The sequence below is a fragment of the Delphinus delphis genome, chromosome 19, assembly GCF_949987515.2.
Source record: "Delphinus delphis chromosome 19, mDelDel1.2, whole genome shotgun sequence".
Lineage (NCBI taxonomy): Eukaryota > Metazoa > Chordata > Mammalia > Artiodactyla > Delphinidae > Delphinus > Delphinus delphis.
In genome coordinates this window covers 9,547,231-9,573,637 of record NC_082701.1, presented here as the reverse complement: position 1 = coordinate 9,573,637, position 26,407 = coordinate 9,547,231, and the positions used below count along the sequence as shown (strand labels likewise).

The 26,407-nt window shown below is 57.1% G+C and overlaps 3 protein-coding genes across 4 annotated transcripts; 1 reads left to right on the top strand and 2 right to left on the bottom strand.

The window, feature by feature from the left end:
• Positions 1-13: 13 nt before the first annotated feature.
• TK1 (thymidine kinase 1) lies at positions 14-10,181 on the top strand. The gene is made up of 7 exons (XM_059998176.1): positions 14-134; positions 223-254; positions 1,303-1,413; positions 3,588-3,681; positions 8,665-8,754; positions 9,049-9,168; positions 9,258-10,181. The coding sequence occupies exons 1-7, from the start codon at positions 69-71 to the stop codon at positions 9,456-9,458; spliced, it is 714 nt and encodes a 237-aa protein (XP_059854159.1). The 5' UTR covers positions 14-68; the 3' UTR covers positions 9,459-10,181.
• Positions 10,182-11,236: 1,055 nt separating this feature from the next.
• On the bottom strand, positions 11,237-15,170 carry SYNGR2 (synaptogyrin 2). 2 transcript variants are annotated; one of them, XM_059996696.1, is made up of 4 exons: positions 15,002-15,157; positions 12,935-13,172; positions 12,407-12,546; positions 11,237-12,317 (listed from the first exon to the last, which is right to left on the bottom strand). In XM_059996696.1, exons 1-4 carry the CDS (start codon positions 15,098-15,100, stop codon positions 12,120-12,122), a joined length of 675 nt encoding a protein of 224 aa, XP_059852679.1. In that variant the 5' UTR covers positions 15,101-15,157; the 3' UTR covers positions 11,237-12,119. The 2 variants fall into 2 exon arrangements, with proteins under 2 accessions (XP_059852679.1, XP_059852680.1); XM_059996697.2 differs by lacking the exon at positions 12,407-12,546 and having other exon boundaries at positions 15,002-15,170.
• A 2,787-nt stretch (positions 15,171-17,957) lies between these two features.
• On the bottom strand, positions 17,958-25,511 carry C19H17orf99 (chromosome 19 C17orf99 homolog). Its single transcript, XM_059996717.1, has 7 exons — positions 25,488-25,511; positions 24,801-24,908; positions 24,414-24,551; positions 24,028-24,057; positions 18,730-18,999; positions 18,477-18,573; positions 17,958-18,232 (listed from the first exon to the last, which is right to left on the bottom strand). The coding sequence occupies exons 1-7, from the start codon at positions 25,495-25,497 to the stop codon at positions 18,226-18,228; spliced, it is 660 nt and encodes a 219-aa protein (XP_059852700.1). The 5' UTR covers positions 25,498-25,511; the 3' UTR covers positions 17,958-18,225.
• Between the last annotated feature and the right edge of the window lie 896 nt (positions 25,512-26,407).

The window sequence follows — 26,407 nt, the reverse complement described above, 5'->3', positions numbered from 1 at the left end:
CGGCGGCGGCGGCGGCGGCGGCGGCGGCGGCGGCCGGGCCCTCGATTTGTGATCTCCCTGAAGGCACCATGAGCTGCATCAACTTGCCCACCGTGCTGCCCGGCTCCCCCAGCAAGACCCGGGGGCAGATCCAGGTGCGGGCCGCGGGGCGGGGTCGGAGTCGTGATCGAGGCCCGGGTGTCCGTGCGCACCGGGGCCCAGCGACCTCTCCTTCTCTCCTAGGTGATTCTCGGACCCATGTTCTCAGGAAAAAGGTAATGGCCTCGCGGGACAGGGGTAGGCCGGGATCTCTTCCTCTACTTCCCTGCTTCTCCTCCAACCCCCAGGACCCCGTCCTCCTCCCATGACGCCCCACGACCCCGAGCCTGCCGCCCCTCTCAGAGCCCTGCTTCTAGAGCAGCCCCCACTGCCCGACCCCGCGTTCGCGCCCAGGATGCCTCTCCTCCGTGGGATCCTACCGGAGGAGAAGCTCCTCCCCTTCCCGTCCGGGTCGGGACCTCTTCCCCTTGGGGTCATTCAACCACCGCTCCTTCCGGGAGCTGGTCACAGCTGCTCACCGTTTAGCCCCTCACTAAAGCCCTCTCTGAAGGGTGCATCTACGGTGGCCAGGCTCTGTGCGCCGTGCAGTATCTGTGGCTTCCTTGCAGTGTATGATTGTTTCCTTAGATGGCCCAGGAGCGTAGTTACTCTCCACACTGAAGAGTCAAGCGCTGGTGCCTTTGCTTCCCTGAAGTGATAGAACCAATCCCAGTGAGCCCCCAGTAACTCCCCTGGCCCCCCTTCCTATATGGCGCTGGGGAATCACTCCAGCTCAAATCCCTTGCCCACGACGGTGAGGCTCAGGGTGGGCTCAGGGTGGGCTCAGGGTGGGCTCTTGGACTCAGAGACAAAGCACTTCCCTTGTTGCACCAAAAGGTTCTGTGAAGTTAGTTCAGGCTATGTGAAGAACTGTGGGGTGAGATTACTTTGGAATGGAATCTGAACCCCTCTCCTGTGCATGTGGTCTTTGCTTTGCCCCCAACAAAATCACTCCTCCAGCCCTTCCCCGAATCACCTGAGGGCCCTTCTTTGCCACCCTCCCCATAGAGAATGACTATCAGCCCAGGCATGCTCCTCCCTCCTGGGTCGAGACTGAACTCTCTGTGTGGGCCTTTTCTGTCCTCACTGGTCCACGCCCTGCCCTGCAGCCTTCCCATCCATTGGTGGGGCTCAGGCTGTATACCCCTAGAAGGCGGTAAGGAGCCCGACTTGTGCTGATGGGGTCTTCCTCGCCCACACTTATGCATGGGCCTTACCTTGCAGTACTGAGCTGATGAGACGGGTCCGTCGCTTCCAGATTGCCCAGTACAAGTGCCTGGTGATCAAATATGCCAAGGATACGCGTTACAGCAGCAACTTCTCCACGCATGACCGGTCAGTCCCTGCCCCTTCTGTCCTGTCCCCACACCTTTTGTGAGAAGGCCAGTGACTGTCAGAACTCTTTAGAGAAGATGGTTAATAATGCTGATGCCAGGCAGTGAACCATTCAAATCTGCAAACTTTCCAGGTTGCTTGGCAAGGTACCCTAGAACTTGGCCTTTCTTGGGGCTCTAGCCCAGTGGTTCCTAGTGGGACGTGATTCTGCCCGCCAGCGTCTATTTGCAATGTCTGGAGACGTTTTTTAGTTTTCACAACAGGAAGAGGTAAGGGCATGATGGCAACTAGTGGGTAAAGGGCAGGGATGCCACTACATCCTACAATGCACAGACAGCCCCATAACAAAGAATGATCCAGCCCCAAATGTCAGTAATGTCTGGCCAAGGTTGAGAAACCCTGCTCTTGACCTATGTGGAGGTTGCAGACTGGTTTTGCTGGCCTGCAGGCTGAATTTTATTTAAGTTTTTAGTTGGCTTGTCCTTGCTGACTCCCTGTCTCGTGACCTTTGTGCATCCCCCTTTTATGTTTATCTGCCTGTGTCCTGTGGACATTTCAGCCTGCAGCCTGAGGTTGGGAGGTTAAATTTAATACCACTCCTGCCGTTCCGTACAGCATTTAGGGCCTGATGGTTTGGAGGCTGAGACACTTTTCTCGTCTTCCAGATTCATCCACCTGAGCCCCCAGCATCAAGGCTGTGCTGTGTGTGGCTTCAGGGTGGGAGTGCGGGGGGCTCTGAAGCTGGGCAGGTGGGTGAGGCGGAGAGGGCCCAGGACTTGGAGTTAAGTTAAACGTTGAGTGACGTTTCCTGGACATGTTGCCTGATGCAGGTCATTTACGTCTCCACGTTTGCTTTCTCATCCCTAAAACATAGGTGTCCGCTGCTCAGGACGTGAGAAGTGTCAGGGGAGGACAGTGAAAGCAGTGGAGAAGATTAGAAGTGCAGCTTCTGGGTCTGTCAGATGGGGGTGGAATCCAGGCTCTGCCCCAGTGTCACAAATCCTCTCTAATCTGGGCTGTAGAGGCCCAGACGAGCTGCAGCAGAGGCCTAGCGCTTGGCAGGGGTGACGGTGCTCCAGAGACGCTGCTCTTGCTGAAGCTGGAACCGGCTTGCGTTGCCTGCAGGATCAAAGCAAGATCATCACTAAGTAGTTGTAAAGTTTTACATAAATATATAGCTGCAAAACTGCAGAGCCGTCAGGAAACTCCTAGCTCCTTGGAAGGGTAGTTCAGAGGAGCAGGCAAAAATGGAAACAGAAGAAAATAACATTGCAGAAAAACAGAAACTAGAAGACAAAGAACAGCATTCCTCTTCCAAAAGGCCTGGCTGTGGGGCAGGGTGGGGTCCACCGCGTCATTGAATGCACTGGAACACTCCCACACATGGCCTTTCACTTTCAGACTCTGCTGGGTAGGAACCTCCCCTCAGGACACACGAGGCAGCGGTATGAATGCGGATCTGAATCCTGACTCTGCCCGTTAATAGCTCTATGATCTCTGAGAAATCCTTTAATCAACCAGAGGAGTCAAAGGGAGGGAATCCTAGGTCACTGCACTGCTGGTCGGTGTTCGTGGCTTATCTCTGCTGGTGCGCCTAGTCTTAGATTCTGGCGCTAATGGTCTGCCCGGGGCCATGGTAGGATTTTCATGGGCCCCTTCCTCTATAAAGAAAAAAATAAAAATATATATAATTTATGACTGCATTGATATAAAGACAAAGATAATCCAGACTGAGTTACATTTATTCTGATTTTTAGAAGAAATTAAAATGTTTCATTCGTCCCCAAAGCATCATGGGCCCCAGGCACTGTACCTGATGAAGTAACCCTGTCTGCACCCCACCCCACCACACACACACACACACACACACACACACACACAGCAGAGAAGAGCTTTGCATCTGGGTTGAGCTTTACATTGGGCATTGCTAATTTCCAGTCCAAAGCGTGAAGTGAAATAGCTCTTGTTGAATAACTGGTTTTCCAAACAAAGGCCTTTACTCTTCTCCCCAGATGCCTTCCCACAGGTGCTAATTTCTCAAAGCTCTGGGCAGACATCTCAGCCTGCTCTGCAGGTAGGGGTTGCTCATGAGACCATTTCCCTGGCCCCTCATTCTGGTTCCTGGTCTCCTCTGGCTCCCTTCTCTTGCTCACACTCTGGCTTTCTGTCCCCAGGAACACCATGGAGGCCCTGCCAGCCTGCGTGCTCCGGGATGTGGCCCAGGAGGCCCTGGGCGTGGCTGTTATAGGCATCGACGAAGGGCAGTTTGTAAGTTGACTTGTCCTGATAGCACTCTCCCTGTGAACTCAACTGTCCCCCTTTTTCCTCTGCTGATTTGGAGGTTATTGGTTCAATTTCTGATATTTTTATAAGGTAAACATTGTTAACTTGCTTTAACTAGTGTCTGAATACCCTTTGAATTCCCTTTACTGCTTTCTGTGTTACTGTTATATAGAATTTATTGTACCTTAAAAAAAAAAAATTTACAGGACTTCCCTGGTAGCACAGTGGTTAAGAATCCTCCTGCCAATTCAGGGGGCACGGGTTCAAGCCCTGGTCCAGGAAGATCCCACATGCCATGGAGCAACTAAGCCCACGAGCCACAACTACTGAAGCCCGTGCGCCTAGAGCCCGTGCTCCGCAACAAGAGAAGCCACCACAATGAGAAGCCCACGCACCGCAACGAAGAGTAGCCCCTGCTCGCCGCAACTAGAGAAAGCCCGCGCGCAGCAACGAAGACCCAACGCAGCCAAACATAAATAAATAAATAAATTTTTTTTAAAAAAAGAAGCAACATTGAGCTAAACAGAACCAAACCCTCCCTATACACCAGTGCTGAGAAATCAAATTTTTTGTTTACTGTAAAAATAATTTTTTAATATATATAGTTTATTTATTTACTTATTTATGTTTGGCTGCATTGGGTCTTCGTTGCTGCGCGCGGGCTTTCTCTAGTTGCGGCGAGCAGGGGCTACTCTTCGTTGCGGTGCGTGGGCTTCTCATTGTGGTGGCTTCTCTTGTTGCGGAGCACGGGCTCTAGGCGCACGGGCTTCAGTAGTTGTGGCTCGTGGGCTCAGTAGCTGTGGCTCGCGGGCTCTAGAGCGCAGGCTCAGCAGTTGTGGCACACGGGCTTTGTGGAATCTTCCCGGACCAGGGCTCGAACCCGTGTCCCCTGCACTGGCAGGTGGATTCTTAATCACTGCACCACCAGGGAAGTCCGCTTCTTTTTTTTGATTTATTTTTTGGCGGTGTTAGGTCTTCGTTGTTGCGCAGGCTTTCTCTGGTTGCGGAGAGCAGGGGCTACCCTTCATTGTGGTGTGTGGGCTTCTCAATGCGGTGTCTTCTCTTGTTGTGGCTCGCGGGCTCTAGAGCACAGGCTCAGTAGTTGTGGAGCATGGGCTTAGCTGCTCTGCAGCATGAGGGATCTTCCCGGACCAGGGATCGGACCCGTGTCCCCTGCATTGGCAGGCGGATTCTTAACCACTGCGCCACCAGGGAAGTCCCTGCCCCACAGTTCTGTTCCCTGTTTCTATGGCTACTTCCTCCCTGGCCAGCAAGTCAAACTCGAGTTCCCATAACTAGTGTTTATTAAACCTACTGCAGAAACATCACCAATCTTCTGTTCTGCCCTCACCCCTGTGGGTCTTGCTCTGCAAGAAGTTCTGGGGCCCAGAGGTGGCTGCCTCAGTTGCCTCTCAACATGGGACCTGACAAAAGGACTGCCTCTCCCTCCCTTCATCCTTCCCTTGGAGAGTGGTACATCTGAAGACCCCACGCTATAAGCTGAGGGTGCAGTGGTAGGTGGGCAGCTGGATCCTGGGCATGCCAGCCGCACAGTGTCACTCCAAGTGTTGGTCTTACCTCTGTTTCTTTTTAATTTTTTTTTTTTGTCTGTGCTGGGTCTTAGTTGCAGCACACAGGGTCTTCGTTGCAGCGTGCGGGATCTTTAGTTGCAGCATGTGGGATCCAGTTCCCTGACCAGGGATTGAACCCGGGCCCTCAGCAGTGAGAGCGCGGAGACCACTGGGACCACCAGGGAATTCCCTAGGAGGGGTCTGGTTTTGTCTTGACCATCACAGTCACAGAATGGCCTTGCCGGAAGTTCGTATTTATAGATCGGGCTTATATCACGTGTTGTGACCATTTTTTCCTCATCAGCAAATACCTATCCTTATGAACATCCCATGTCTTCCACGAGCTGGCCCCTTGGGTGTGGCACTTACAGGCTGTGACGGACGTGTGTGCGGACATCCTGGCTATCGTCCGGTGTATTGGGGTTTATCTACTAAGTAGAATCACTGGTCAAGGGACCGATCTCATTCATTCAGTAAGTGTTTTCTGAGCTTGTGCTGTGTGGCAGCGATGTTCTAGGTGTTGGGGATACAGCCAGGGTCTCACCCTTGCACTTACATTCTAGTTGGGGGAGAGAAATATGTAAAAGGTGGTGGCAACCGGGGAAGAAAGGCACTGTGAGGGGGTAGAGCTAAGGTGGGGATGATGCTTTATGAGGACGGTCAGAAAGGGGCCAAAAGGAAAGTGGGGTGAAGGTTCCCAGTCAGGAGTGTGCTTTTGGGCATGTCTCAGGAGCAGCCAGGAGGCCAGGGGCTTTGGCCAGGTCAGCGGGAAAGACTTTGGCGGTAACCCTGGGAGAGCCTGGAAGCCGCCCAGGGCGTCTCCTCTGCTGGAGGAGCAAGGACAGCATGGGGGGTGGGGGGAGAGTCATCTGGGTGTTTGCGGAAATCCCCGGCGGTGGAGGGCAGGGTGTTGGCGGCTGCATACACACATCCTGTTCCAACTGCCCTTCTCTTTTGTTGCTCCGGTGGCTGACATCATTTTCCCTGTGTTTCTACTTTTGTAAATTGCCTCCTTCTCTTGGTTGATCTTTCCTCTACAGGACATGATGTAATCGGTGCCAGTTTGTCACATGCTGTAAATATTTCTTCCCTGTTTATTTGCCTCTGGATTTGGTCTGTGCATCTCATTTAGTCTCTACCATTCATGGTGGAACGGTTGAATGTTTCAGTGTAACGTCCTTCGTTCCTGTCCTCTGTGGCCTTTGCGCCTTCAACACCAGCCTGGCTGCCGGGAAGCCGGGCCTCCACCGGGGCAGGGCTGGGGTGCTTCCCTCGTGCATCATAAGGGCGCCACCTCTCGGCAAGATAAGGACGAGGGTGAAACTACTTCTTGGCTTCCTGATCTCCCCTTTCGGTCCTCTCCCCTCATCAAACCTTGTTCAGGAAGTGGCTCACGGCAGGTCAGCCCAGGTGCTGGATCTGCAGGTGAACCAAATGGGTAGACTTGTCACCATCAAGAAACCCCCCGTTACTTTTCTACCTGGATCCCGTGTGGCAATCATTTTTGTCTACCAAGAAAACCCTACGTTTACTAGGTCCTCTGAAGTTCCGCTTTGAATGTAACCTGTATTAGAGTCTATGGCTGCTGTGACACGTACCACAGACTGGGCGGTTTAAACCACAGACATTTACTTCCCACAGCTCTGGAGGCTGGGAGCCCAAGGCCAAGGTGTGGGCAGGGTGGGTTCCCCCTGAGGCCGTGAGGAAGAATCTGTTCCAGTCCTGTCCCCTTGGCGTGCCGGTGGCCATCTGCTCCCTGTGTCTGTCCCTCTCTGTGTCCAAATTTCCCCTTTTTACAAGGACACCAGTCATACTGGAGTGTGACCCTGCTGACCTACTTTATGACTGGATACCTCTGCAAAGATCCTCTCTCCAAATAAGGTTCTGAGGTATTGGGGGTGAGGGTTTCTACGTATGGATTTGGGGGGTGGGAAGGGACACAATTCAACCCATAACATAACCTAAAAAATTTAATGGCAATAAGAACAAACGTCAGTAATGTGGTTGGTTACCAGTGGGCATTCTGGGATGTTGCAGACAGCTCTGACCTTACCTTTGATCATTCAGGAACCCCAGCTGGAGGCCTAGGGTTCAGTGTTTGGGTGGGGGCGGGGTGGCATGTGAACAGGGGACAAAGTTTAAGTGGAAGAATTGAAGTCTCTGATGGTGGGCATCGCTGCAGCGGGCAAGGTGGAGGACCCTGAGAGGTCCCCAAACCCGGGTGTGGAAGGACCCACATCTGATGAGGCCTTGACAGGGAGAGTGAGACGCAGGGGGTGCTCATCCCAGGGCAGTTTTGCCCCCAGCCCCTACCCGGGGGATATCTGGCAATGTCTGGAAACCATTTTGTTTGTGACAATGGGGGTAGGGTGGAGGGCACTGGCTGACAGCTCCTTGCAGGCTGGGGGCTGCATTTCTGTGACCTGTGATGAGTCCTTTAGAGAAGAAGAGGGGCCTCACCTGGAGCCAGGCTGGAGCCTCTGGGTGGGAGATGCTGTTTCCGTAGCTCAGGCTTGGCAGCCCTGCAGAGGCCGTCAGATCTGGCTTTGGTGACTCCCGCTGGAACTGATCCAGGTTTTCTAACCCCTCTCCTGGACCTCGTCTTGCTGAGCCCTCAGGTCTTGGTAATTTTGCACCTACATGAACGGCTTGGAGAGAGACCCTTTGCCCAAACACAAGAACTCCCCACTTCACCCAACCCAAAGACCAATCTAGACAGATGATTGACCAGTGAAAGTTCACCAAAGAATTTAAGTAGCAGCCTTGCCCTGGGCCACTTGAAATTTGATTTCCCAAGTAAGTGACCTTTCTGCAGGCCCTGTATTTAGAAGGGTGTGCCGTGCCATCCTGCTCTAAGTGGCCAGTGGAACCCTCACCCCTTCTCAAGGCGTCACACGGGCATATTATGTTTTTAAAGAAAGGCAAGCACACAGAGCCTGCCTCTCGGCCATATAGCATATGTCATAAATTATTCGAGGCTCCTGAATCCCTAAACACCACCAAGGGCCTTCCTTGCCTTTTCTTGGGCTCAGAAACGTGAAGTCATTGCCAAGGTCACAGCTAATGGGTCCAACCAAGACCACGGTTCAAGCCCAAGGCAGCCTCTGGCCTGGGCTTTTGACCACTGCGGTAGCAGACTGCCTCTCCTGGTGACTGTTCCGGGTGCTTGGCCTGGAGTGGGGCCCGGGTCTGCCATGGAAAGCTGGCAGGATGGTGGAGCGACTGGGGCTGCTGCAGATGTGCAGGCAGCGTGCCGGGTGTGGGGGGCTGGGGCCACCCTATTCTCGCGCTCCACGCCGATCCAGGTGGCCAGAGCTGTTGGGTCCAGCCACGTGTTCGTGGTTCCTGGAAGCTGCTGCCCAGGGCAGAAGCTCACTCCTCCTCTCACCCTTTCCAGTTCCCCGACATCGTGGAGTTCAGCGAGACCATGGCCAATGCCGGGAAGACCGTCATTGTGGCTGCACTGGATGGGACCTTCCAGAGGAAGGTAAGGCGTCTGGTCCAGGTCTCGGGATGGGACCCAGGAGGGAGGAAGGGGCCGGGGCTGTGCACAGCTCACCGCGCCCTGGATGACCAGACTGCCAGAGCCCAGGCGCTCAGGCGAGCCAGACCCAGCTCCCTGGTTTGCCCCAGACTAGGCCGCCTGCTGCAGGGGCTGGTGCTCTGGGGGAAAGCAAGGTCAGGGCCTAGTTTCCTGGCTTCAGGGCTGTGAATCAGAGGGTTTCAAGGAAAAGCCCACCCGGTGAGGTAAGTGCACACCAGTCTTTCCATGGGAATACAGGCTTTCGGGACCATCCTGAACCTGGTGCCCCTGGCCGAGAGTGTGGTGAAGCTGACGGCGGTGTGCATGGAGTGCTTCCGAGAGGCCGCCTACACCAAGAGGCTGGGCGTGGAGAAAGAGGTGGCGCCTCCTGCCTTCTCCAAGGGGTGGAGGGGAGGGGGTGGTGCTGTGTCCCCGCTCAGTCCCGGCGCTTCCTGTCCCATGGCCAGGTCGAGGTGATAGGAGGTGCAGACAAGTACCACTCCGTGTGCCGCCTCTGCTACTTCAAGAAGGCCTCGGGTCAGCCTGTCGGGCTGGACAGCAAAGAGAATAAAGAGAACTGCCCAGTGCTGGGAAAGCCCGGGGAGGCCATGGGAGCCAGGAAGCTATTCGCTCCTCATCAGATCCTGCAGTGCAGCCCGGCCAACTGAGGCACAGGCCCCACACCCAGGACGGGCACTGACCAGCCACCTGCTCCCGTGCCTGCTGCTGCCCCCTGGCGGACGCCTGCCCCCTGCGTGCTGCCCGGCCTTCTTGGAGGAGGAAGCGGGGGTGGGGGGGTGAAGTTTCACCAGCGCCCCTTCCCCGGCCAAGGGCCACGGGCCGGTGGTCTGCACATCACACTTCCCTCCTTGCCTGCCCGCCGGCTTCCCTCAGTTCCCTTCCCAGACTACTCACAATCCACCCCAGGCCGGCGCGGGGCCACTGCTGACGTGAGTCCCTCCCTCTCCAAGCGGTGAGGCCGGAGGCGCGAGCTCCTGTGGCATCGGCGCTCCTGGCTTCTTCCCCTTTTGTGGCTTTTGCTGTTGAGTTTCTGTTCTCACTGGGAAGTCGGAGCACCAGCACCTCTGGCTCAGCACCGAGCCTCCTCTAGTGCAAAGACTTTAGTCCCCCTGCCTGGGACGGGCTCCTGGCCCTTCTGAGGATGGCTGGACTTGTTCTCTCTTACTTCCCTTTCGGCCAAAAGCCCTTCCTGCTCTGGCGATCATTTTCTCCAGAATTACAGCTTCTTCCATGTGGGTGACACCCTGCTGGGGCTCAGATCCCAGGGGCTTGTCTTTTAAAGCAGGGGCTGTGATTTTTCTGTTGTAGTGTGTGATATTAATAACTAATATTAAAATTTACTGGTTGATGAAAGCGTATTTCTCTTTAACTGTCTGGGATTCCCCAGGTCTCACTGGAGACAGCTGTGACCTGATTTAGGTATGGGGATTTCTTTTCAAATCATTTTCTAGTACTACTGATCTCTTAGCCACAACGCTTTTTAACTGAGAAATGATCGTGAAGTGTGTCCTGAGAGGAATGTTTGCCTGCTCTTCTGTCGGGGCAGGTTTCAGGTCAAGATGGGTGGATGAAGGAGCCTGAGGCCCAGGTTGGAAAGATGAAGCTTTGGTCTGTGCTGCCAGATGGGGCTGTGAGGTCAGGTTTTGTTTGTGAAACAGACACTTGACAGTTCAGGAGCCAAGAAGACCAGCTCTGCTGTGCCTCAGAAAAGACGCTGTGGGCAGCTTACGCGGAGGCAAGAGTGCGCCAGGTCAGGTGTGGGTGGGGTGAGCCTGGGCTGTAGGTGTGCCCCATGCAGATGGGGGTCCGGGTTCCCCACCCTCGCCCCAGCTTCTCCCTCCCCTTTGCTCGCGGTTGGTCCCAGGTTACAAAGGTGCAGTACAGTGATGAGAACGTAATTCCCAAACCCTATTAGTTTTTACTCAGGATTTTGAAACTCTTGGGGCCCACTTTTGACAGCTCCCTGTCTGGGCTCAAAAGGGGAAGCCCCGAGTTGCCCTGGGGGCCCTGGCCTCCTGCCTGAGCCGGGCTTGTTCCCTGGGGCGGGCTGGGCGGTCAGGCCGGCCCCCTGTGTGTCCGGAACAGGCTGCAGAGGTGCTGAGCCCTGTCTACGGGAAGCAGAGGGCCCCTGCCCCTCCAGGGGCACACCAGGACCCTGGCAGAGCGGCCCAGAAAAGCCATGTTGTTTACAGGCTGAGCACAGTTACTATTTTAAGATGCTGATGGGAGGGCAGCGTGAGCAATGAGACCCTGGGTCGGTGGCGGGGTGGGGGTGGCGGGGAGCTGCTAGGCACGCTGGAGGGCCAGACTGCCACAACTCTGTTCAAATACAGGTTCCATAAGACCTCGGCAAGAGGGTGTACCTCAGGGTGGAATTTCTCTTTCTCCTACCCCTAGACAGAGGCCCTACCCATGACAATGGAGATTATGAATGAGAAAAACATTTATTCCATCTCCAAAGTTAGTCAACAGAATCCAAGGGTGCTGTGCATCTCCCCCGAGGCTCTGCAACACATTCAGAGCAGCCTGGGGGCTGTGGGTGTGCTCCACGCCTCCCAACTAACGGTGCTGGGGTATTTACATAAAGCTGGGTGCTGTCGTCAGGCAAAGCCCCTTCCTGCGGCCAAAGGGTGGGAGCAGAGACAGGGCTGCCCGCCCGAGCCCGCTGGTGGGGGGCGGCACCAGCCCTGCGCCTAGGCTGTCAGGAAGGTGACCCAGAGGCACTGGCACAGAGCCCAGATCCAAGCGAGCAGACACTTCAGCAGTGAGCACGGGCTGCCGCTCGCAGAGCAGGCAGGGGGCAGGGGGCTGGGGGCAGAACGAACCTGAGTGAGGAGGAAAGGAGCCCCAGCCCAGTGCCAGCAGCAGAGCAGGGGGAAGGCCCCACAGCCTCATCTTTGGCAGAGACCCCCAGATGGCGGTGGCCACCGAGGCCTGCACGTGGCCCGGCTCCTTCAGGCTGGGGAGAAGCTAAGGCACTTGTCAAACCAGCACATCGGGCCCTTGGAGCTACTTCAGGTGGGGTTGGGGGTCATTAAAAGCAATGACAAAACCCATCCAAACAAAAACCCTTCCCTAAAAAATGCCCTTGAGGAGTGGTAGGTGAAGCCCCCTGGGGCACAGGCCGAGGCTCTGAGGCCAGAGCCAGGACGAGGAGGCAGGGGCTCTCTCTCCAGGCCGTGCGTCAGGCGCCAGGTGGATCGAGCGGGGCCGGCAGCTCTGGGAGACCAGCCTCGGGGGAGGAGTCCGGGAAGAGGGGAGGCTCCCCAGGCGCCCTCCCTCCTCCCCTTACCATCCCCGGCCGCAGCTCAGTACACGGGGGGCGGCTGGTAGCCCTCTGTGGTCTCGGCGTTCTGGGTGAAGGGCGGCTGTTGGTAGCTGTCCACAGGCGCGCCTGGGTAGGAGGCGTAGGCCGTGCTGGGGTCCAGAGTGGGGTCCACATAGTTCTGGATGAAGTCGTCCACTCCGGCCTTGTAGCGCTGGTAGGCCAAGGAGGCCAGCACGCCCTGCAGAGAGCCCCGAGGTTTGGGTTCCTCAGCCCTCCACCACCCTTCACCAAAGACACCAGGGCCCTGGCCCGTCCTGGTCCACTTACCCAGGAGAAGACAGAAAAGAAGCTGAAGGCGATGGCCGCCCGGGCCGAGTCGGCTCCCACCAGCACGTATTCCGGCTTGGTGGCTGCCCACTGATTGGCAAGGAAGCAGAAGCTGACGAACCACATGAAGGTCCAGAGAGCTGGGGAGAAGGCCAGGAGGGCAGGGTCAGCTCCACGGAGCCGGCAGGAGGGCAGGGTCAGCTCCACGGAGCCGGCAGGAGGGCAGGGTCAGCTCCACGGAGCAGGCAGGAGGGAGAAGCCTCCGGGGGTGCAAAGGGCACTGATGCAGAAGCCAGGGTGGGGACAAGATGCTATCCTGGGAGTCCTTGCTCCAAGTCCCACTCAGCTGCAGAGGGTTTCAGCAGATGGTGAGAAATCCTTCCGTGCCAGCCTGTCTGCTGGGAGGTCTGGGAACCTGGGGCTACTCCCACCCCTCCCAAGCCCTGCGGTCACAGCACCCTAGAGCTCTTGGGACCACTGCCGCTCCTGTTCACCCCAAGATCAAATGGAGGTGCAGCCGGCAGATACCTGAGAAGAGCAGGTCGCTGATGACCAGGTACTTGCGGTCAGTGGCGTTGCTGATCTGGGGGAAATAGACGTCGATCACGAAGAAGAAGGCCGAGGCCAGGAAGGCCAGCACCCCGATGGCGCTGCCGAAGCGGCACGCGTCTTCGTTGCGGTTGAACACGCAGTACTGCTGTCTGGACTCGTGGGTGTTGCTGTAGCCCTCACCGAAGATGCATGAGAACACGATCAAGGCGAAGACCTGAGGGGGAGGCAGGGGAAGGGCTGAGTGACTGCTACCCTGTGACAAACCCCCCAGGTGGCACACAGAGCGGGGCCTCCTCTGCTCCTGCTGTCCCCCATGCTCCAGGTTGGTGTCCCAGCCCCTCCTGAACTTGGGGAGCGAGCCCCTCCCTCTCCCTTCTCCTGGGCTACCTCCAGACACCAGTCACAAGTCACGAGGGGCATGGCCGGGGATTCCTGGACTGGGGATGGTGGGGAGTGAAGGGGATCTCCTGGGAGGGGACTGCCCGCCCAGCTGTCTGCCTGGAGGATGGGTACTGGTGGTTAGGTACTTGAAGATTAAGGGCAATCGCCCAAACTAAAGCACTCCCACTTTCAGTGAGTTTTAAACAGGATGGGTCACAAAGTCATAAAAACCCAAGCTTGGAGTCTCACCCCCATCACCTGTCTGAGTCACCTCTACAGCACCCAGCCTCTGCCTAAACACCCAGTGATGGAGGGCTCCTCCCACCTCAGGAAAGCCATGCCTCTGAGCCGAAATAGCGTCCCCAGACCCCCACCTCCTGGAGCCCCCTCCACCTCTTCCCTGCTGGGCTCCCCAGTTTGGCCAGCTTCTTTCCTACAAGGAATTCTGGGCTCTTTGGCATCCTGGCCCCTGCCCTCCCAGGGAACCCCAGCTGGCCTCCCGCTCACAGTGGGTCCCACCCACACAGAGCACCTCACGCTGGTCTGCCCAGCAGGCCTGTGGACACAGCTCTGCACGCAGACCCCTGGATGTACTGGGGTGGGGGTCGAGGGGGTGTACCAGCCAGAACGCTGGGAGGGGCTCCAGGCCCTTGCGAAAAGCCTCACGTCACCCGTCTCCGCCCCAAACTGAAAGGCCACCGCTCACCCCTGCCTTATGTCAGCAGACCCGGGACAGTCTGGAGGCCTGGCTCTCTCTGGGACCGGCCCAGGCCTCTCCCCAGCCTGCCCTGCCTGCCTGCACAAGGCCCTCTCAATAGGCTCTGGAGCTGGCAGTCACAGGCCCCACCCCCAGCTGGAGATGAAGCCGGAACTCTGGATGCTGGGAGCAGTGTGCCAGCCTGACTCCTGGCACTGCCATCCCGAAACGTGGGCATCTGCTCCTGGAGTCAGACCCCACAGTCAGGCAGAGCGGGGGTGAGAGTGTCACCAGGGCAACGCGTAGGGCTCCAGTCCAGGCAGGGGCAGGTGTGGTGTGGGCGCCGCATGCCCAGCCCTCTGCCTGCGGGCTGGCTAACAGCTTGTTCAGCTTTGGGCTCCGGTTGTCCGAGAGCATGGGACCTCCCACCAACGCCCCACCCCGGTAACCTGGTACTGGAGCGCTCAGCCAGCTCACATGGAGGGGAACATCCTGGGGTCACCTGATCTTGGATGGGGAAGCAGACCCATGGGCTGCTCTTGAGAGACTCTATATCAGGGCGCCAGGCTGCCCCCCAACCCCACGCACCCCACGTGGCTTCGGAAAGCCCCTTCCTGATGAATTCCCCCAGGGTGGGAGTCGCGGCGTGCCGGCCACCTGTCCTGGAGCCGCCTCAAACTCCTCCCACTGCCAGCAGGGCGACGGGCCTGCTCCCCGCGGTGCCGCCCGGCCATTCCGCGCCCGGGCTGGGAGGTGGGGGGTGGCGGGACCCGGGTTCGGGGGGCGGCGGGGCTCGGGGGGTGAGGGGCTGGAGGGTCCCGGGCCCCGCTCGCCCGCCCCACGCGCGCCGCTCCCACCCCCGGGCCTCGGCCGCCACCACCTGTCGCGCTCTCAGGCTCCCAGCGGCCCCACTCCCCCGGCCTGGCGACGAAGTCGGTTCCCCGAGGCCCCGCACCCCGGCTCACCAAGCACACGGCGCGCACCACCACCTGCGGCTGCGTCAGGAAGCGCCTCAGGTCGAAGGAGCCGCCCGCCTTGGCCGCGCCGTAGGCCCCGCTCTCCATGTCGCCGTCGCAGCCGCCGCCGACGCCGCCGCCGCCGCAGCCGCGGACTGCTGAGGAGCCAGCCCGCCGCCCCGCCCCCTGCCCGGCTCCTCCCAAGGGGCGTGGCCAGCACCGCCCCAGGGACCGAGGGCAAAGTCCGCCCAAGACGAGCGGCGGTGCAGGAGCGGCAGGGTTATCCCGACATCCCGGCCTGCGCTTCCAGCGACCGACATCCGTCCAGCGGCAGCGGACTCGTTGTCCAGCCCACCTCTCGGCCGGAGTCTCGTCCCTCTGCTCTACTGGTCCGCAGGGCGACTGGAAAGGGCCAGAGAGTCCCCAGGAAGAGAGGGTCGCAAGGAGGGCCCGCCCGCCTGCTCCATCCACTCTTTGCCCCTGCACTCCCGCCTCCGCCTCCAGGAAGTCCCGCCAGACGCCGTCTGGGCCCCATCTGCCCAAGACCCAGGCTCCTACGCACCTCGTCTCTTCTCCCCCATTCTACTTAAACCCCAGGCCACAGCCTGGACCCCTCCCTGCATGGCCTGTCACTCTTTTCTCCTCTCTGGAGCTAAGCCTGGGATGTGGTCGAGACCACCGCCCCTCCCAGTTTTTCCCGAGCCGGGCCCGGCCCCAGGGCCATGTAGGGCCGTGCGTAGTGCCGACTTCCAGGCTCCAAGATGGTGTGCAGACAGAAACGAAGTTCCCAGGGTGGCCGGCAGGGGGCAGAGTTTAATACAATTCTTTCCGGAAATGGTTCAGAGCGTCCAAACTGGGATGGCTCTAGGTGTGTGTGGGTGGGGAGGGGGGCTGGTTCTCCAGGGGCCTCAGGCTGACTCGGCAGGGAGGAATTCCAGACATCATAGTTGCAGGTAAAGATTAATGAGGGGGTGCTGGCCAGGTGGGGCCCAGAGTCCTCCAGGTGAATGGGACGGTGACAGGTGAGCAGTGGAGCCAGAGGACTGGGCCACCAGGAGATGGGGTGCCACTCCAGGGAAGAGGGGAGCAGGGGTGGGGGAGGAAGCAGTGGCCCTGGGTGGGCTGGTGCCTCTGGGCCTTCACATCTACCCCACCGTCTCCCCAGACCTGGATGGACGGTGACGAGCTGCTGAGCGGTGAGGAGAGGGGCCCTCACAGAGCCCCGTCCTCCTATGGACCTCTCCTTCCCCCTACAGCTCCCCCCATCCTAAATCCCTCAAACTAGCACCATGAGTATTTGATGAAGAACACCAGCGCTCCAAGAATCCAGGCTGGTGGGGCTTTTCTTCATTCTTTTCTTCATTTCATTTCTTCAAATGGTGGGTCCTTCTATAGGGGACAAGGACCAGGGCTCTCCTGGGGACTCTGCCCAGCCTGCATCTTCTGGTCACGACCTTGATGACAAAGGAGTTGAGACTCCAGGTTAAGCCAGCATACCTCCCAGCCACCCCCTCCCAAGGCCTCCAGGAATTTTATTGGTGGCAAGTGCATCAGTGCCCTGGGCAGGAGGAGGGGCGTGAGGCTTAGTCACACCACGAAATAAGGTGGGGGCACTGAATCACCTGGAGGCCAAGTACTGGCCCCTGGTCTGTATACCCCCTGTTATAGAAGGGGAAACTGAGGCTCAGAGAGCTGACATGGCTCGCCCATGAGCCTAGCCCCTGGGACAGACTTGGGAGGGAGGGGCGCAGAGGTAAGACAAGGAGAGTGCCAAGGACTCCTGGACAAAGCCCACCAAAGAGGCTGGCCAGGTGTTAGTGAATTGGTCGACCAAACCCACACTGGGGTCCTAGCTCGGGCTGAGACCCCCTGTCTCAGCCAGGGAGGTTTGATTTGCTCAGTCAATAACAAAACGGATGCTGAGACTGGAAGAGCACCAGCTTTCTTCAATGGCCAAAGAATGGAGAAGCGGGAACCTAGTTTGCAAATCAACTCAACCCAATTCAGTTGGAGACACCAAATAAATAGGAGGGTTGGAGTAAAAGGGAGGGGTTTGGAATGAGTGGGAGGAATATTCATGAGTTATCCAAGAACAGGGGTGTGGTTTGGACCTGGAACTGATGCAACTCTCCTTTTCAGTTCTCATAGGGGCTTTTCTGGTTGTCATCATGGTGATCGCCAGCTGTCCTGGCGCTGGTGGGTGTGTCATTTAGCTAACGTATAGAGCGTGTAGTAAGGCTCTAGATCTATTGGAAGTCGAATCCTCCGCCATCTTGAGCCTAGTTGGTTCTAACTGGTTCTTGTTTTTTTTCTGTTTGCTGCTTCCTCCTGAAACTTAGATAAGAGTAATTGGTTTCTCTTCGAGGGAGGGACAGGGGTGTGATTCTAGGGAGACAGCTTTGGTACCAGAGGGGCGGGGAGGATGACCAGGAGACAGAAGTGTCTTAGGAACGAGGGGAGGTGAGAAGTTCGGAGGCAGAGGTGACCACTGCCAAAGGCCAGGCAGGTGGGGCGCACAGAGGCCTGCGGTGCCCAGGGTTGGACAGCACAAAGGCCCTGGTCACTTTACAAGTCAGTGAAGTAATAGCCTTCGAGAGGGGACCCCAGGAGGTCCGGCCCCTGCCTCCGGTCACCAGCTGGAAAGACTGACGGGGTTTCCATGGAGGGTAGAAGCCCCTGGCCCACCCTGGTGCCCCGGAGGCTCCATCCTCCTCAGACCAATAGGGAGTATTGGAGAGAGCCCCACCCAGAGGCAGTGGACTCCACGACAAGGCGGCTAGAGCATGGTCAGGGTCAGATAAAGCCGCCAACGTGCTCCATGGGCACTTGGCACACAGTAGGCCCTAAGTAAACTTTTGCAAGTCATGCATAAGCCATACGGCCCTTTCGTTGCCCTGGTGGTGTTACCGAACGCAAGTTCATGTGCCCAACACACCGTGAGGCCAAACAGAACAAAATGTTGGAGTTTGGAGCACAGAAAGTTTTACTGCGGGGCCACGCAAGGGGAACGGGGCAGGGGCGCTCTGCCCCCCCAAATTCCGAACTCCTTGAGGGCTTTCAGCAAAGCACTTTTATCGGCCAGGTGAGGGAGGGGAGCCGCAGGGTATGTGATCAATTCTCTGATTGGTTGGTGTCACAGAGGTTAACATTATCGATCCTTAGGCACCAGAAGGCCCCTGGGCTACGAACCCATGATCCTCAAGTAGTTAATTTCTTCCATTGGGTCGTGGGTTTTAGCATCTGAAAAATTCAGGAAAAATTCAGAAAAAATGAGATACTGTTATCTGGGTACTTCAGAGAGGAGCTACAGCAGAAGATATGGAGGAGGGGTCTGTCCTGGGAAAGCCCCATAGGGTCCTGCTTGGTTCCAATGGCAGCCCTGCCCTACCAAACCACCACCGGCTCTGCCAAGCCAGGGCCCCCGTTGGTCCACATAGGCCATCAGCAGTTCACTCCTCCCCCACATCCAGCACCCATTTCCTACCTGATCTGCTTGGTCCAGCTCAGTTTCCAAGAAAAGACGGCTATGATGGAGATGAGGCAGGCAGCCAGCGCGAAGGTGGGTCCCTGGGGCAGCTCTCCTGTGAAGGAGGCGGGGGACAGCTGGGCTGGACTTCCGTTAGGCCAGGCCCGGGTAGGCATGGCTGCGTCAGGGCACCCGTCCCTGCTCTTGGCACCTCCCACTGACCTACTCAGAAGCGCCAGCTGCCCCTCTGGAAACCAAGGGGCCCTCTCACCTGGGGGCACCAGTGTGAAGGGAGTGTGCTGGACGCTGATGTTGTTTTCAGCCTGGCACCGGAACCAGTCCGACGTCTGGTTCAGCGGGAAGGAGAAGTTGGCTGGCTGCCCAGCGTTCCGAGTCTGCTGCACGTGGATGTGCCCGTTCCTCCTGACCAGTCTGTAGGTGATGGGTGGGCTGCCCGAGGATGCCTGGCAGAACACCTCTACCCTGAGGCCTGACCCCCTGTCCAACAGGGTGAAGTCAGCTTGCAGCTGGGACACCGGCTCTGGCAGGGTGGGAGAGGGTGGGAGCACAGGTGTGGCTGGGAGACTTTAATGCCCTCCCCCTAGCCAGTTCCCTCAGTACACATGCCTGATGAGCCTAGTGGCCTAACTGACTGATTGCTCCTCCAGGCAGCCTTCTGGATTGCTCCCTCCGCCTCGCGTCTGAGCTTCTACCCTACTTGCAGTGTATACCATACAATTTCATCCATGTATTTGGTTTTATTTTCATGTGGTATATTCTGGGTTGCCAGACTGAGCAGCTAAAAATACAGGACACCCAGTTAATTTTGAATTCAGATTAACAATGAATAAAATTTAGGCAGTCTCTTAAAGATGAGACAGTCCAAAGAGGAAGAAGGAAACCAACGTTTAACAAGCACCTTAAGAAAATGCTCGTCTGGCAATTCCTCAAAAAGTTAAAGAATTACCACACAACCCAGCAATTCCACTCCTAGCTATATACCAAAAGAATTGAAAACAGGGACGCTAACAGATACTTGTACACACATGTTCACAGCAGCACTATTCACAACAGCCAAAAGGTGGAAACAGCCCAGATGTCCATCAATGGATGACGGATAAACAAAATGTGGTCCATCCACATGACGGAAGAGTATTCATCCATGAAAAGGAATGAAGCACTGACACCTGCTACAACATGGATGAACCTTAAAAACATTATGCTGCGGCTTCCCTGCTGGCGCAGCGGTTGAGAATCTGCCTGCTAATGCAGGGGACACGGGTTCAAGCCCTGGTCTGGGAAGATCCCACATGCCGCGGAGCGGCTGGGCCCGTGAGCCATGGCCGCTGAGCCTGAGCGTCTGGAGCCTGTGCTCCGCAACAAGAGAGGCCGCGATAGTGAGAGGCCCGCGCACCGCGATGAAGAATGGCCCCCACTTGCCACAACTAGAGAAAGCCCTAACGCAGAAACAAAGACCCAACACAGCCAAATAAATAAATAAATTTAAAAAACCAAAAAAACACATTATGCTGAATGAAATACATCAGACACGAAAGGCCACATATTGTATGATTCTATTCATGTGAAATACCCAGAATTTTTTTTTTTTTTTTTTTTTTTTTGCGGTACGCGGGCCTCTCACTGTTGTGGCCTCTCCCGCCGCGGAGCACAGGACCCGGACGCGCAGGCTCAGCGGCCATGGCCCACGGGCTCAGCCGCTCCGCAGCACGTGGGATCCTCCCAGACCGGGGCACGAACCCGCGTCCCCTGCATCGGCAGGCGGACTCTCTGCACCACCAGGGAAGCCCTCATACTATTTTTTTTTCAAACACTCCTTCATGCAAAATCTTTGAAGTTAAGTAAAGCTCTATCTAGAGTTTAATCTACTCTCCAGGGCACCAGTTTGCAAACTGCTACCAACAATTTCGTCAACGTGACTCTGGGGCCCAACAGTCAACGGCTCTTGGGGCCAGAATCTTCCCCCCCCCACACCCCCGGGGAAATGTGGGTTCAGGCTTCAGGGTGATGACACTGTTGCTCCCTTCACTGTGGGGAAATGACCTTGACTTAACAAAAATGGAAAGAAAGTGCTGGCCCACCTTCATTTCCATTACGATGGCCATTAATAGAAGCCTGATTTACATAAGTTCACAGACAGAAGCCACTTTCGGTTTTAGTGCCCTACAGGGTAGAGCACTCACTTTTTATTCTAACAAGACCTGTGTGGGTCTTTCCTTTTGATTATTTAGTTTATGCATCTAGCCCACCCATAACGAGGGGTCTATCATTTAATTACAAATTCATCATCTGTGTCTGAACATTTGAAGATAGGATGGCACACTCAGAATTTGATCAAGCGACAAGGACACCCCGGGGACCGGAAGCTGAGCCAGCCAGGGCTGGGGTGATCGAATGGCTGTGCAGAGCCTCCCGCTGTCACTAAAGAAAGAGCGAGCAGCTTAGGGCTGTGCCCAGGCCGGGCAGTGGATTGCCGTCCAGCTGGGCTTGGAGGCCCTTCAGGATCGCCCCTACCTCTCCCTAGCTTGTTTCTGTGATAACCCAGAAGCTTGGAGATTGGAGTCGCAACCCTGGAGGCCCAATTCATTAGACCTGAGCTCAGGCCCAGGGATCTGATGAGGGTTGAACAAGCAGCCCATCTGTTGAGAGTTGAATTGTGTCCTCCAAAAAGGAAGATGTATTCAAGCCTTAACCCCAGGTACTTGTGAATGGGACCTTATTTGGAAATGGGGTCCGTACAGATGGACTTCAGTAACCCTTGCTGGATTAGGGTGGGCCCTAAAGAGAAGAGACAAAGACACACACACACACACAGGCCATGTAAAGACAGAGGCAGGGTTTGGAGTGATGCTGTCACAAGCCAGGCAACGCCGAGGACTACCACAGCCCGCAGGTGAGCCTTCAGATGAAGCCTCCAGAACCAGGAGAGAATCGATTTCTGTGTGGCACTTCGCTAGAGCAGCCCCAGGAAACTAGCACAGCCCCCTCACAAGTGAAGCGGGTTTCAGGATTGGGGGGAGGGGACAGTTATCAAGACTCCTTTGTACACACTCGCACTCTGAATCTGTCCTTCAACCAGCCGCGCCCCAGCCCCCCACCCCGAACATTGTCTTCTTTCATGGCAGCCCCACGGGAGACCCCAGGCCTCATCTTCCTGCCCCACCTTTTCTAGGGCTCTGAAAGTCCCCCTTTATGTCCCACCTCCCCCTGCGCCCTCTGGAAGGCTGGTAGGCTCAGTTGCACCAAATCCCGGAACCCTCAAGCTCTCCTCTCACATCTCACCTTCTACGCCTAATGGAAACCAGCCTCCCCTCCCCCACACAGTGCCTGCGCCAGTGGTATCTCAGGTGGCGGGGGGTCCTCACAGCCTTCCCAACACTGGCCTGGGATGGCGAGGGCGGGCATCCTCTTGCTATTCCTGGACCACTCTCCCTCCTCCCTCCCTAAACAGCAGCCTTGAACCTCATGTCTTCGGACACTGCACCCTGCCCCTCTGGGTTACAGTTACCTGGAAATGCCCACCATCCCTTGAAGATTCTTGTGCCTGGTTCCTGCTACACTCAATACTGCACTTGCCATGATTCTTGGGGATTTCAAAATACACAGAAACGTTCCAAAATCTTGGCTCTTAACACCCAATATCTCAGGCCCAACCTCTTGTTCCCATTAGTAGTAATCAGTTGTAAGGCTGCCCTTGACTTCGCCAGTTCCCAGCTGCTCAGACCCAAACCCCCCGAGTCATCTTCCACAGCTCTGTCTTTCCCATCCCATCCCATCCATCAGCAAAGGCCTTCAGAATATACCTTGACCACCTTGCCAGGCCTCCTGGCTATCACCCAATCTCTCCTCTGGATCCCGGGAACAGTCTAAAGGCTCTCTGGGATTCTAGCCTTCATCCCCACCCCATCTCTTCTCAACACAGCAGCCAAAATGACCCCAGGAAGAGTAAATCAGGTCAACCCTTCTGCTGTAAACCCTCCCATTGCTATGCCCACAGGGCCCCCCCGACTCAACACTGCCCCCCTACCTCATCCAACACTCCCCTGCCCCTGCTTCCTGTGCTCTGGCCACGCAGGCCCTTGTCCAGGCACATCCTGCTCTACCACCTCCTTCGTGTCCTTGCTGGCGTGTCCCCTTCTCAGTGATGACTTCCCAGTAGATGGTGCCCTCCCTCCCCACCCCCAACCCATGTTCCCTTCCCCTCTTCCCCGCTTGCTGTTCTCTGGGACCTATCACGTTCTAGCACGCTGTAGAATGTGCTTATTTTTATTATCATCTGTCCCTCCGGCCCCACTAGAATGTAAGCTACGTGAGGGTAGGGATCTCTGTTTTGTTTCTGCACCCACCATCCTGGGGCCTCAAGCAGCACCTGGTACCAAACAGATGCTCAACCAGTAATTACTGAATGATTGGATAAATGAATGAATGAATGAATGAATGATTTGTCAGTCGGCTCCTTAGCAGTTTAGTTAGCAGGACTTGCTGGGCAAGAGTCTGAGCAGAAGTCAGGGGCTGGAGGGGGGTGGACCGGCCCTGCCCAGGTACTTCCCGGAGACCCAGAGGCCAGGGCCCTGCACAGTTCTCCTTTTAGCGGAAACACCATGATGTGTTTTTTTTTTTTTTTTTTTGATGTGTTTGTTTTTAAAGCAAATAAGGAAATGATAGTTCAGCCCATGCGGCACTCAAGTGAGGTCCACCCTTAAGTGGAATAGGAGCGGCTGCAGCTGCAGCCCTGAGACCAGGGAAGTTACAGGTCCAGATGAGACCAGAGGAAGGGCAGCCGCCCTCGCAGAGATGTGGAGAGGAGGAGGTGACTGACCACCTTGACTTTAAGGGTCACAGGGCTGGAAATGGGGGCAGGGGAGAGGGCAGGAGAAGGAAGGGGAGTGGAAAGACAGAGGCGGCCAAAGCTGAGGGGAGGAGGGACGGCTACCGGGAGCCTCCCCTCTCACTGGCTCTTACACCAGGCGGCTGGTGGAGAGAGGGGCCCTGACACCTTCCTGTTGCCTCTGAGAGTCAGGCAGTTTCCCCTTTGCTGGACCTCAGGGAGGGGGGAGTTGGGGGAGCCCAGACTTCCTCATTCTCTCACTCACCCTCCTCCTGGGCCAAGGCACCCCACCAGAATGCCCCCAGCCTGCCCTGGGGTCACACCCACCCCAGGGGCTTCTGCTACAGATCAGGCACTCAGAGTGATTGGGGTACACCTGCCCGGGACACGCCCTCTGCCCGCCTCCGCTGGTAATACCTGCCCCCCCACCACACACAGCCCAAGGGGAAGCCAAGCACTTTCCTTGCCCCACGTCACTGTCCCCACCGTCTGTCTGTTGTCCCGCCCACTCCCACCTCCTGCAGAGCTTTCTCTTCTCCAACCCTCCAGGGCCCTGCATGGGTTGAGGCTGGGGTCCAGAACCTTCCAGTGGTCTAGCAGCAGACGCCACTCACCCGCAACACCCTTCCCCCGGCCGGCCAAAGCCTCTACCGTGGGTGGGGCCTCTGACTCCAGGGTCCCCATCTGGGGGTACTCCGCCCTCCAGCATGCGGGGAAACTCACCTTTCTCCTGCTTTGCGGAGCTGCTGGTGGCTGTAAGAGAGGGGAGGGCAGTTAGGAGAGCCCAGGGTGGAGGGGAGGCCAGAGCCCACTCAGAAAGCCTCATCCTCAGCCCAGAAGGAGGCCCAGGACTCCACAAGCACCGTCACTCACAGAAGCTCTTTGGAGCCCGGAGCGTTTCGTATCATCAGCCCATTCTGCAGATGAGTAGAGTGGACCCAGAGTGGTGAAGCAATAACTGGCTGGTCTGAGACTCAAGCCTAAACCTTCCCCTCTCTGTCCTGTGCTTGCAGAGGTGTCTCCTGTGCTCCCTAGACCCCTGGACCCTGAGTCTGCCACCTCAAGGCCCTGGCAGCGGCCCCCTCCCACCACGTCCCTGGGCAGCTCACCTAGCGCAGCCAAGCAGAGCAGCCGCAGGACGCTCATGGCTCTGCCGCGCGGGGCCCTCAGCCAGGAGGGCAAGCGCTTCCTCGAGCGAGGCCACCTCCACTCCAGAGCCTCTGGGTGCTCCCTGGGTGGGTGCGTGCCTGCAGCGGGGAGATAACCGGGATGCCACAGCGCCCCAGGGCTGGGCCCGGGACGGCGACTCTCCCCACACCCCCAGGGAGTTAGGAGAGGCCAGGAGCCAAACCAGGGTTCACAGTCGCCGCCACTGCCGAGCTGTAGGACCCCAGGGTAGAAGACGTCCGTGTCCTCACCCTGGAGTCCTCACCGGGACCCCCCCACCCCAAGGTGGAGGCACTGGTAGCCAGCAAGGGGGAATTAAGCTTGCTAACCCGCTGATTTTGAGACGAGAGGATTATCCCAGATTATCGAGGTGGGCCCGATGTAATCATGAGGGTCCTTCTGAAGAACTGGTGGGTTGGACCCCTCAGGGCTGGGGGCTCAGGGCAGAGAGAAGAGAGGGAGCAGGTAAGGTGGGACTAGGACCCATCCAATCCCACAGAGACTTTTTTTTAAAAAAATGAATGAAGTGACTTTATTGAAACACTCCCTGTTTCTACACTGACACAGCTGCATATGTGTTTTTCTCCTGCTATCACAGAACATGGAGCTTTGATTTGTACACAGGTGCCTTCCTCAGGGAGGATGTCCCGCCCCCAGGGAACAATTTGCTTCCTGTGCGGGCTCTTCTCTCCTACAGAGCCTCACAGGTCAGTGGCACTCACATCCCCAGCACAGCCCGGGAACCGGCACCTGACCCAAGGCAGGCCAGTTACAGCCCTGCCCTGGGGCCCCTAGGCCCGGCTCAGGGGCACCCACTGAGGCCTGGGCGTGTTGGGAAGCTGGTCTGGTGGGATGACCCTGCCCAAGCCTGGGCACAGTGTCCTGGAGCTCCCCTGAGGACTGGCTTTGTCACCTCGGTGGTCCCTTCTCCTCAGTGGGCAAGAATCAGCATCTGTCCCTTGCCACCCAGAGTCCTGACTCGTACTCCTGGGGATGTGCTCTGGGGACCCACCTACCTCTCTGCATTTGGGCAAAAGCTAATCTTCTCTTAGTTTTCCTAGCGAAATTCCCTTCCAGAAAGTCTGTTCTCACTCTGCCGGGAGGGGTGCGTGGAAGGAACTGACGACTGAAGGCAGGCAGAAGGGTCCCCTCAGCTGTGGGCAATCTGTTGCCTGAAGTCCCAGAAGCTCGAGGTTTTTCCTCTACGTTGTGCTCAGGGCTTCTGATTCGAGCTGAGGCAGCTCATGAGAAGCCTCCCCCTTTTATCGGTGTGTCTGGGGAGCCAGAGTCAGAGCAGAGAACGGTGGGTGGACTCGAGGGACAATTCCCCCAGGCCTTGGTGGGACCGGGGGCATCTCTACTGCCTCACCCCGACTACCCCTCTCCAGCCATCACCTGTGTGCCCCACCAAATGACGGCTGTTTCTCTGAGCTGTTCTGCGCCTCTTCTCCACAGGCTGCAGGTGTGACAGCACCGAGTAGGTTGCCCCAGGTGAGCCCAGGTCACCTAGATGGAGCGGAGTCAGGGTGTCCTCAAAGCTCTCCTGTCATCCACTAGGACTGACATTTCGTGATTCCTGCCCACCGAGGGCCAGTTTCCTCTATGATAAATGGCCTTACCAGCACCTCCTTGCGTCACTTTCCTGGGAGGGTCCCCTGGGTGGGAATCTGTGCTGGGCTGCCTTGGCCAGAGTAGCTGGGAGCCCTCTCAGGGCTGGGTGGGGAGAGTCCGGGACCCCCTCCCCCACCCCAAGGTGGAGGCACTGGGGCTCCTGCACCTGGAGAGACCCTGGCTTCACTTACTGCAATAACCCCACGGGCCTCTCCCTGCCCACGTGTGTCTTCTTTGCTGCTGGTAGACGCTCAACGTTACCGGACCCCCGGGCTCTCCAAGCCCAGCCATAGGTGTGCTGGTTCCGCCTTCACTCTGGTTGTCC